This window comes from Mastacembelus armatus, chromosome 12 (assembly GCF_900324485.2).
Source record: "Mastacembelus armatus chromosome 12, fMasArm1.2, whole genome shotgun sequence".
In the NCBI taxonomy this organism is placed as follows: domain Eukaryota; kingdom Metazoa; phylum Chordata; class Actinopteri; order Synbranchiformes; family Mastacembelidae; genus Mastacembelus; species Mastacembelus armatus.
In genome coordinates this window covers 17,568,875-17,580,917 of record NC_046644.1, presented here as the reverse complement: position 1 = coordinate 17,580,917, position 12,043 = coordinate 17,568,875, and the positions used below count along the sequence as shown (strand labels likewise).

General features: G+C 41.4%; 1 protein-coding gene across 3 annotated transcripts in view; it reads right to left on the bottom strand.

Moving 5' to 3' along the window:
• Nucleotides 1-12,043, bottom strand: part of LOC113124357 (electrogenic sodium bicarbonate cotransporter 1-like) — a 28,271-nt gene that overhangs the window by 6,791 nt on the left and 9,437 nt on the right. For all 3 annotated transcript variants that reach the window (XM_026297076.2, XM_026297075.2, XM_026297074.2), the window contains exons 4-17: nt 11,262-11,394; nt 10,040-10,200; nt 9,773-9,952; nt 8,770-8,846; nt 7,767-7,924; nt 7,586-7,673; nt 6,381-6,535; nt 5,758-5,874; nt 5,194-5,368; nt 3,579-3,712; nt 2,276-2,538; nt 1,774-1,826; nt 1,438-1,623; nt 504-617 (exon numbers count right to left, since the gene is read on the bottom strand). In XM_026297076.2, the coding sequence (XP_026152861.1) occupies nt 504-617; nt 1,438-1,623; nt 1,774-1,826; nt 2,276-2,538; nt 3,579-3,712; nt 5,194-5,368; nt 5,758-5,874; nt 6,381-6,535; nt 7,586-7,673; nt 7,767-7,924; nt 8,770-8,846; nt 9,773-9,952; nt 10,040-10,200; nt 11,262-11,394 (1,994 nt within the window). The remainder of the gene's footprint in view (nt 1-503; nt 618-1,437; nt 1,624-1,773; nt 1,827-2,275; nt 2,539-3,578; nt 3,713-5,193; nt 5,369-5,757; nt 5,875-6,380; nt 6,536-7,585; nt 7,674-7,766; nt 7,925-8,769; nt 8,847-9,772; nt 9,953-10,039; nt 10,201-11,261; nt 11,395-12,043) is intronic.

The following is a 12,043-nucleotide window of genomic DNA, read 5'->3' as shown; positions in this document are numbered from 1 at the left end:
AAGAAGTGAAAGAGACCACACTATACAGAAACACATGACATTTCACATTACAACTGCATGTATGCAGATTTCTTAGACATCAAATTTAACAAAAAGAATAATGACAATTTAAAGCAGTTACTTGGTTAGTCTTTACAAAGAGTCTGAAATCACTGGTGCATCTTTACATGAAAGAAATCAGTGGATTTAGACACTGTGGTGAAACAAAGCTGTCTCTGTATAAGACTGTGTTCTCACATCACCTATAATCAAGCTGTTATTTGATGCAAGTACCCAGCCAACAGTGACTATGTCTTCGTTTCAGGTAATGTATCTCACTTACTCAGCAAAGCTACAAAGAAAGCATTATACTGGGATTTTAAAGAATTACAGAAGCTTTCCATCAGACGCACAGATCATTATCAGTGTAATCAGAGGAAACGGCACATGGCTCAGCATTGTCACTTTACTAAAAGCATGTGCTTCATTTTTATTTCACTGCTCCTTCTGTGGGTGAAACATACCTTGAATTCACTTGGCACTAGGAGTTTGGGAGTGTCCACACCGATGAGAGCGTCTACGCCACAGAAGAGAATAATGGTCAAGATGATTGCGAAGTCACTGATGAGCTTCCTCACCTAAAACAAAAACAAAAGTGCTCAACATGTGGCAGTAACAGCTGTTGCATGTACTGACATTTTCTTTATATTCTGACAAAGAACTACAGTGTTAAGCAAACACCTTGCCCAGTGTGTGCTTTTACTTCTGCAAGTGCAGTGACTGTAAGTGTATCTGTCACCTGAAATAAGTAAATACAGTTGTTTAGCAGCTAGTCACTGTAATTACTATTAACAGGTTTTAAACCAGACCATTGGCTGACAGAGGGACACAAATTATTTGCAAGAGTGGAAAAGCATAATCATCTGAACTAGTCATTCAATTTTGTGCAGACATTTATGTCCTCTTCAGAATAAAGTGAAAAGCCTCTCATTATCAAACTTAGTATCCTGTCAATGTTTTATGAACAGATACTGGTAAAACTGACTGTATTCTTCAGCTGTACTTAGCACATAGAGCTAGTTAGCAGCTGACATTATTGTGTCAATGTGCACATTAATAAATCTAGCACGCAACTATTTCCATTCACTTTGGAGATTTACTCATTTATGATTTTTTTTAAAAATGAACATGAGCTAAAATGTATAAATCTGAGGTGGATCTTCACACCTTGTGTGCCTCGACTTCTGTTAATAGTGTGAAATCTGACCTTCCCACACAGACTCTCATTGACACCTGAGCCTGAGAACAGCCAGTTAACTGTGTTTGGCGAAGACCGTAATTATCTGTAACAATCACTCATGCCAACCCTCGTGCTCAATTTGTTGTTCACTGAGGTCAGAGTTGGAAAAAAAATCTGCCTGCATGTACTACACATCCACTGATAGGTTTATCACTCACTGTGGTGGGGAAGAAGCGGCTCGTCTTGAACTTCTTTAGACCCATGGAACAGGTGTAGGTCCCAAAGAACAAGATGAAGGACATCAGGGTGATGTCAGGCACATAGCCACACGTCTCTCCGACCAGTCGCCCTCCGTACTTCAGACACTGGTCCTTGGTCAGGGATGCCCAGGTGTCATTCATTGGCTGAACAGATAAAGACAAATGGGTTCCTTTATTCAACAAGCAGCAATCCTAAGAGAGAAACTAGCTTCTCTATGAATGAAACACGTATAATAAACTGAATAAATACTGAACCTATGCTATTAAAAGTCAGAAAAACAGGGACATCCATACCAGGTCAGTACTGTTAGCCCAGGGAGGTACACCAAGTAGCCCTGATGAGTTGCCTAGCAATGAGAAATAATAATATCTAATCACCAAAATCTGAATATTTCTGTTGCATCCAGTACCACACTTGCCATTTTAAATCAGTGTCAGCATCTCGATCCAAGAGAAAGCAAACAGTGGTATCTACAGGCTGCCACACACTAGTATCATTTGTTACCTTCACTGTCACCACAAAAATAAGGTGAAAACTTGTTCCCTTGGGCGTCCCTGCTCAGGGGGACAAAACCAAACAACTGTGCATCTTTCACTGTCTGGCATCAGTGGTGATACTGAGATTCTGATGGCACCCTGATAAAATCAACAAGGAGCTTTTAGGCGGTTTAAGATTACCGAGTAGAATATCAGACGCTTCCTATGTTATTGGATTTAGAGAAATCCTGTAATCAATCTTAATGTGGCCATTCCAGCAATTTGTCTTAATCAGCTGCAGAAAGTGAAAACTTCGTACCAGGCATGCAGCGACAGTCGTACTGAGTGACGAGGTTGGGATCGTATTCTGAGTTGATTGGATTGTGGTGGCCCAGCTTTATCATCTTTTTGAAAGCATCGTAGATGAAGATGAAGCTGATGAGAGCAGAGAAGCCTTCCTCAGTGAAACGTGTGAAGTACTGCACGAGGAAGCTGGCGTCTGTGGCGACCAGCACCAGAGTCAAAAACCCGGACCACAGGCCGATCCACAGCCGGAACTCCAGGTAGTCGAAACTATTGTCTCTGCAGACAGACCAAGTGGTTACATGAGAACAAAAGTACTCCTACATCTCCATATGTTATTTCCAAACAACTGTAACACCTCAAAGAATTCACTGCACTTCCAGGAAGTCCCATCTAACATGAAGGCTGTTAAGTTTACTTCACCTCCTTGAAGTGTTCTCAAGGTTTTTAAACTTAGTTATGCTCTAGCGCCCTTCAGAACATAAACAATACAGATTTTGAAGTTGTGAAACACTTGCAACCAGATTTGCCACCAGGACTTTCTCTGTATGGAAAATATGCACCTGTTGTGTAAACATATCCAACAGCTGGAGACAAACTAGCTGCTGCCATCATCTATGAGCCGCTGACTGGGGGCATGGAAACACTTGGAAGACTCAGACAACACAGCATTCTTCAGTCAGACTAAAATGAATTGTGAATGAATTATTAATAATGGAACATAATCAGCATGGTGTGTGGTAATGCTAGACGACTCTCTCTGGAGAGGAAGGGAGTACAGTTAAAGGAGAAGGGAAAAGAAATTAGATTTAATCTGCACGATAAGGGCACAATAAAATGACCATTTTAAAGTCAAGTGAGTTCATATTTATTTGAAACTGTTATTGAATGCATGTTCTGAGTACTATCACAGGTGTGGCTTTTTTTTCTGCTTCTCCATGTGTGCTGTGCTGATCTTGTCACTAAGTCATTCAGCACAGGAAATAGAAAATAAAACCACATGGGAAAATAACAACCAGCTGGACCTCGGACAATCTGTTATTGATTCACAGCAGACACAAAAAGCTCCAGTGAGATTCTACTCAAATAAATATACCCCAGTCAAGTGGAAATGCAAATTATCTATTTGTATTCATTAGGCTTTATTTTATTTATAAAGCAAAATCTCTCTATAAATACACAAAATGCATCCTTGGGGGAAAGACCTCAATTAATAAACAACTCCCAGACCCTTGCTACTGTTTTTGAACTTCATCTCACCCTTGCTAATATTCATTAATTTTAAAGTGGATGAATGAGTGTGATCGGTAACTACTCACTTGCTGAAGGTGAAGAGGAGTCTTTCAAAGACGAGCACCGGGCCTGTGCTGCTGAGAATAGTCAGGGGCTGACCAGCCAGCAGACAGAACACTACTCCTGACAGTGCAGTACCCAGGAAACTTTCCAACACCCCCTGCACCGCAGCACACAGAAAACCGCACAGCACATTTCACTCATGGAGCAGGTACAGAGGGGATGAGAGAGGATTCATACACAGATCATGACTCAACTGTTTTGGAAGAAGAAATTATTCAGACATTCCTTTATTTTTATTAGAGATAATTCTTTTTACTCATTTTCCACAACCCTAAACATCAATTGGACAATTCTGCTTACTTCACTGGAAACTTTGTTTTTCCTGTACACAACACACAACTGCAGCTCTGGTTCATCTGGAAAGGCCTGTTTTTAATTTTTTTGTCATGTCATATGTTCACATTCTGTATCTTACACCCCCAATGACATAGCACATAGGTAAGTAATCGCCTATGTGTACCTCAGAGATTTGCACTGGGAAAGGTTCGGCGAGGTCAGGGATTCCCTACGCTGTGCTCAGAATGGAAACAGGCAGTGATGCAGGATTGAGGATCACTGGTGGTGGAGGGGAGGAGGGGTCAGTGGAAATGCAGCCATGACGAGGCTACAGGGGCTGAGTAATCTGGATCTGTGGTTATTTACAGCCTGGACAAATCCATGAAGCCAGTGCTCTGCAGGTCTGCTGAGATGCAGCTCTTTAAGGACAAAGTTAATGCATATTTGCAATCCATCCAATGTTAAAGCATAAAGTTATATTTATATCAATTCAGGGGGGGATTCAGGTAAAAACTGAACTGAGAATGTAGTGGAAGGGACATCACTTTGGATATGTGGATAGACCTGTGACAAGTTATATAATGGGTTGGTAAAACTGGACTCTGAACCACATACATCAGGATGGTTGCAGTAAACACTATATGCTATATGCAGTTGTAGTGTATAATTCTTCCATATGCCGACCTGTCAGCAGCAGATACAACAGATGGATGCAGTACAAGCCTTTGAGCTCCAAATTAACATGGCTTATCAGCCGAAGTGGACTCTTTTTGTTTGTGACTTAACACAGGGTGCTATGGTGACGAGGAAAACAAACGTCTTACAGATTTAATCCCAAGCTGCAGAAAAGATACACATGGTGCCCAGCACTTCTGTTTTGGTTTCATTAAAAAAAAAAAAAAAAAAAAAAAAAGCAAGATGTGAAGAAAAGGCAACATATTTGTTTAGCACTGAAACATTATAGCACCAGTATGTATGGACATGTACATCAGAGCCAAGAGTGCTTATCAGCTCTTTAATCTTGTTACTCTCACAAGTGTGTGACCAAAATAAAAGCCTAGAATTGCACCACTGCAAGACATAGCCTACTGTAGGATTACAATCTGTGCAAAAATTAAAAAACAACATGCTATATGAGGCTTAATTTACTCAGTTTTTTGTCCCTGTGCAGCTGATCACACCTCACATAAGACTGAAAGAGTTTTGTCTACTTTCACATTTGAAATATCACAAATATATTGTAATAGAAACAAACCTCAACCCTTTATAAGATCAAACTCCACAATAAAAAAGGATGTTTACCTGCATGTTTTCTGTAGCGTCTCCAAGTAAGCCTCCAAATGTGATTGCATTTGTTACTGTGCCCAGATAGATGAACAAAATGGCAGACAGAGACTGGATATGTAGTGCATCATAGAAGTCACTGGCAAAAAATGGCAACTTTCGCTTGACGTCCAGGACAAGACCGCCACAAAACCTTAAAGACAGAGCCTTTCATGTTAGTACGTGCGACATAATATCAAACTTGCTCTCCTTCAGCTCTACATGTGACACATGATGTCAAAAAAAACGTGTTTCAAACCTGCTTTTTGTTCTTTATGTGTGCAACATTTCCTCATTGGAGACTTACAGCAGACTGATGACTAAGACTAAAATGTTTTTCCGAGTTAATTTTACTTTATAATGCATATCACCAATAATCATGGCTACGTGTACTGTAGAAACCTCATGGTGTAAATATCGTTGCACCTTGTTTAGAGAAGAGAACATCACACTTTTATAAAACCATCTCTGATGATGATATTTGACAGAATTCTCCCTTAGTTTGTCTTCAGCTATTTCCTAAAAAAATAAAATCCTACTTACTTTCCAGTTCGCTGAAGCTCCTCTCCAACCTGGTGTCCTCCTCCCCCTCCATGTCCAGCATCATGGGGAGTGTCACCATTCATCTGAGGTGCGTCTGATCCAGTGTACATGTTCTTCCTTCAAACAACACAAACACACATTCCACAAACATCAATATACTCAAACATGCAGAGATACTACAATAAAATTCATCAAAGAGACAAAATAATAATCAGATCAAGTCATTTGTGGGTAGCACTGCCACTTCACAGTAAGAAGGTTTCAGGTGTGAGTCCCAATACAACCTGGGGCCCTACTGTGTGAATTTTGCATGTTCTCCCGATACCTATGGGTTTTCTCTGGGGTTCAGGCCAACTGGTGACTAAAGTGCCCTGTGATAAACTAGTGATCTGAACAGGTTGCACCCTGTCAGCTGGGATTGGCTCCAGCCCCCGTTAGATCCTGGATGTTCCAGGATAAGCGGTAGATGAAACTCTGCTCTGTCATTTTTAAACTGAGTCCAACACTTTATTTGTACCTGAACAATTTTATGCATTGAGGTAAATATTCTGCATGCAGCACTTTAAATCTGTCGTAGATTTATGTGCATTAATTTATATTAAGCCATGTGGATTTAAATGAACCTCTTGTCTGAGGACGGCAGAGACTTCGGTGGCTCAATCCTGATGTCAGGGTCCCACTCGCCAGGAGGGAGGACGATGACCTCATCCAGAAACTCCTCTATACCAGCCAGCAGGTCCTGCCTGTCTTTTGCTTTGTAGGCGATATCATGGAAAACCTGGCAACGAACAAACATAGCCATCCTATTTGTAATTAGCCAAACGATCATGTAGCATGTACTTACATTATTTATCCACAGCTTGGGACAAAATGTACAATTACAGTGGCCTACTGGAGAACACTGCCCACTCACTTTTGAACTCATTGCAAATGCAAATCGTGACAATTGCCTCACGCTATAACATTAACAATAAGCAAGAATTTACGAAAGCCTTTCACAGTATACACAAACACTGAGTCATTGTCTGCGTGCATCCCAGGAACACAGGAACAGGGCAGAGAAATAACTCAACCTGATCAACCTGTATAATTGCCACTGCAGTACTGAGAGTGTGAAGATTAACTTGAGGAAATCCTGGAAAAGCACTTCCTATCCTGCCATGTTGACATAGAAGATATACGGGGAAAAGTCAAGGCCTGTGGGAATCTGCAGGCTCGGTGCTGTCAGGGTTAAGCACGTTATGAGCTGTCTGTGAAAATTCCCAGCAACACAGTCAAGAGAAGTGAAGATACAAAACATAGACAGAGTAGTAGTATTAGTTATTCTGCTTACACCAAAACAAATTTTCTCCCACAACTCTAATAAACAGCTTACAATTAAGCTGTAAGGTGTTCAGTACCAGCAGCCCGGCCAGGCCAACTACTGTGATGACTAATACAGCAATGTCCAGAGAGCAGAGATTTGGCAACTACTGTAGGAGGTGTGGGTGGACAGCCCTCTCACACTATTAAATGAGAGCAACTGAACCTTAGAAATACTGAGAAAAATGAGGAAAATTGTTCAGTATTGTTTATGTGTCATGTTCAGCTATGTTATCAGCGAGTCTCTGGGCAGTCCAAGACACTGAAATAATAGTTCAACAACTATTGGATGGATTGCAAAGATTTATTTTCTTGTTTTTTTTATTCATGACTACTGACAGATATGATGATTTAGGCTTATTTAGTCCAATCAAGTTATATAAAGCTTTTTTAATGTTTACATAATCTCAAACTAGTCCTCTGTAATAGGTAAACTGACATATCAAACTGGCATAGTACTAAATACCTCATCTGACATCAGGGTGGCAATGGCTCTTCCAATCTCATGATAAGACTTTGCTTTACCTTTGGGGCCCAGCAGGACAAAGAGAAATCTAAGAAACAAGACAATGACATATGATGGATAAGTCATGATCTGTTTCTGTGGAGGACAATGTAGTTATTTCTGCACTGGTTATGTGCTCTACCTTGTGGGTACAGGGACCTCTGTGAGAGCCCCCAGCATGACAGCCTGCTGCAGACGAACAAACGCCACAAAGGGAGTTTCCAGAAAATCAACCTCTCCAACCAGCACGTTAGACGCCTCTGCATCACGGGGAAGTTTCTTCATAAACTTGTTTTTCAGCTGTTAAAAACAGAGAAAACAATAAAGTCTAACAATAAATGCAAATAATTTATTATAACATTCATACATGCAAACTATTCCTTTTTCTGCCACATGCAGGATGATCAATGATAACGATGACATTTTAAATAAATCTGGTGATTAAAATGTGCTTAACAAGTGACTATAGCAAGGCACTTAAGAACTTGTAGTACCCGCCCTTTCCTTGAATTATGTGCTGAACAGCAGCTTGAATTCATGCCATTTGACTGTAGCGTATAATATTGCAGCTACACTATTACTAAAGTCACATGCTAACAACACTGTGGTCATTCTGGTTTTAGCAAAAGAATATTCACACGTTAGTTGTAGATGACAAAAAAAAAAAAAACAACACATTTACAAGGAGATGATTAACTAAGGCCTTGGTGTTATGTCAAAGGCCAGACCACTCTGACAAATCCACAGTCTCATTAACTGATGCTGTGGCTTATTCCAGTTGTTACAGTTAAATGCTTCTGTGAGGCGGCTTCCATGTACGTGCGGTGTCTCTCTGTCCCACACAGCCACTTCACTCAGTCATGTTACACAACCTTGAGTCATAGCAGTGAGAGAAACTGCACATGTGGATGACAGAAACTCACACGACAAAGGAGGGAGACAGTGAGCTTTTGTTGCACAGCGTCGAGGCAGAGTCAGAGGGCTTATCTACCAGTATGTGAAGCCCATAAGCTCATATACACACAGCCCAACACATGACTGTATAGTGGTGCTTTGTGAACAGAGACCTGAAGTGTTATCTATTGGGTTGTGCAATAGCTTTAATTTGAGTCTTATGATAATAGAGAGACCCACAAACACATTACCTGATCCTTCTCCGGTTTATCAGAGAAGTCACTCAGGCTGTTGGACGTGAGGCTTCGATGTGCAGTAGTTGGGCTGCCTGCAGACAGGTAAGGTTTGTTAGTATCAAAGAGGCTAGGCAAGACTACAGAGCTTCAAATGAGACATTTTTGGCAGAGGGAAAGGACAAGTGCCAGGAAAACCAGGAAACCACATGGAGAGCCAGAAACATCAGGACCCTGCTAAATGTGGCAAGGCTTAAGCTTTAGGACTAATGCCAGATGGTCGTTCATTCAGGCGCAGAGAGAGGAGTGCTGGGATGTGTGGCTGTCTTTAGTCTGCTGCTTATATCCCTCAGCTGAAACATGCTTTGGCAATTACTGGCAAATGAGGAAGAATGTAAATTTCAGATCTCAGTTTGATACTGTTACTGTGAGAACAGAGCTGAAACACTTCAGCTTTCTGTTGCCAAATAAATATTTAGTTAAGAACATTAAGAGTGAAGCTATTCAATCTCTGTGTGTTTCTACACTGATGTTGCTTTCATTTGTAGCACTAAATAAACTCACTCAGCACTCAGCTGAACTCTATTTTAGGATTTACTCATACTTGTGAATCTCCACATGTGCTAGTTTTCCACAAATGTATGTTCCAACTATTCTGCTTTAGGGAGGAGTGCTGTGACCTCACTTACAGAGGTATCCCATGCTGGAGCTCCTCATGACCTCACATGGTTCCTCTGAGTCTTGTGAGGTTAAACAAGGCACAGAGTTCTCAAGAGGGTTGCGTGCTATAACAGCCCAGATGCAGGAAGTCAGAGGCAGCAAAGACCCAAAGAGAAGACGATAAAGAAAAAACAAAAAGAAAAACCATAGGGAAAGAAAAGTGGAGAAAAGACAGCAAGGCCTTCATTAGGAAATGAAAATATACAACAGCAGTCAGTGTTAGGAATGACATAAGAAATAAGAGGACAAAAAGAGGAAGTGTTTGGTATAACCCAGATTTTTTAAAGAAGTTTTCCATTACCGTTCTCCTGGCTGGAAAACAGCCTACTTGCACTCGAAACGCTCTTGCCAATGTCTGCAAGAGAGCGCAGGTTAGACTTCTTCGTCTGGTGCCGATGTTTCCGCAGCAGAGTGTACATGACCTTCTCCTTCAGGTCCGCTTTCAGCTGGCCAGTCTCAACCTGGCTGTCGGTCATCATCTCTGTTAGAGTGACAGATTGAACATCAACATGGAGCCACCCAAACTGCCAACGGTGTGCTGATTCTGGGTATAGTCCCCCCCACTTACCGACGACCTGTGGCAGCGTGGTGGCCTCCAGGTCCAGCATGATTGTGCCCTTCTCAATGCACGATTTAAGTTCCATCAAGCTGTGTAAGGACAGCGTGGCTACATGAGGCTTACTCCAGCGCTCGCCACCTGTCTCTACCTTCTCCTCAAATTTGATCCATCTGGGCAAAGAACAACAAAGGACGGAGAGGAAAGAGGAGTTTTAGCATGGATCTACAGTAATGGATTGTACTGGACCTTAGCAGCAAACATAGTGTTACTGAAAAAGCCCTCTCTCGTAGAGATTTCTCAAAGTAAAGATGACTGCAGAATATACGTACCACTACAAAATGGATAGCTTTGCTTGGAGGGTAAGACTCAGGACAGGGGTTCTTTTTAATAATAATGTCACCACTACAAAGAGCAATTCTCCTGAGAGCTGAGGATGGGGTTTCCTCTGGGGATAGAGTATCCCTCTGGCTGTGGCCTACAAGCCTGTGACCAGCCACCTTACCTGGGAGAGAAGACTGAAAACACACACTACTGACCTCAATGAATTCATTCATGTTCCTTTCTTGTAAAACTGGCTCTCCCTTTCCTGAACAGGACAAAACACTGGTAATAAATATCTTTCACCAAGATGTGCATAACTTATTATTGTGTATTTTAAAAGAACTTTAGATAATACCTAAACCTGTCTGAAAACATACCTTAACTGTAGACATTTCCTGTTACTATGCCTTTGCCCTACCTGTGCACTCAGCTTTTAAGGTAACTGTGCAGACACAGATGAGCCTTTCACTGTGAATATATATCTTTTTAGCTGCAAAATGAAAACTGTCTCTTACAGTTTGTTCTACCAGAATGAAAAAGAAGGCGCTTGTGTAAAAGTTATGTAAAAGCCACTCTGGCCATGTTGGATGTGCTCCAGAGTTAAATATAACATTAAGTCTTGTTCTGACCATGTGGGGGGGGTTCTGCCTTTTCCTGGTCTCACAGAACAGGTACTACAAATTTCAATCAGATAAGAGTAGAATGGGAGTTCACTGGAGAACGGCCTATTTCCCGACACAGAAAACGTGATTATTTGAAAGGGACTGTGTTCCGCTGACTGCACCAAAATTGTCAAGCAGGAAGTTTTTGACTACACAGCCCATTGCTCTTGATGTAGACGGTGGGGGAGGGGTGGAGGGGGCGATATATAGCATGTCTGGCTTAAAAGACGTTCACTTCACTGCCTCACCTGGCTGTCTCCTTCCACTCCATCTCTTGCCCGTCCACTGCCAGCAGCTCGTCCAGCTCAGTGAAGAGCTGAGGAGGCAGGGGGCCATCGTCCTCCTCCCCTAGAATAAATCGGATCCTCTCAGCTGGAGAAACTGTGAAGAGAAAGAGGGAAGTCCAAGGTCTAGCTCCTGTACTGAAGCAATGAAACAATGTAAAATTATTGAGTTACTCAAACTGGGACTATATAGGCCTTAAGTTGGTTATGCATGAATTAACCTGTGAGGAGGAAATAGTCTCTGCAGTAGCAGATCTTGCATATAGTAAACAGCTGAAGTCACATCATTGTGGAAATATCTGTCAGAATCAGTCAAACCAAAATGAAGCTGAACACATGGTGCTTAGAGGAGATAATCTGACTTTGTGCTGCTTGGTTTTAAATGACTTTGGTTTAATTAGTATTATTCATGCGTTATATACTGTACGTCATCATTTCCACAAGCAAGTACGTGAAATCAAACAGATATCAAACAGTGTAGATATACAGAGGCAACATTATATAGCATGTTTGTTTTTGATCTGAAAGGAAGATTAAAAAAAAAAAAAAAAAAAAAATCTCTCCCTCTCTCTCACACACACACACACACACACATACAGACACACACACACACATCTGTTGCTTGAAACCATGCTAAGAGCAGAGCGAGTTAAGCCAGAAGAAAATCCAGCCAAATTTAACAACACATCCAGATAAGGGAAAACTCTTTCCTTTGCACATACTGTTACTTCCTTCTGAGAAACATG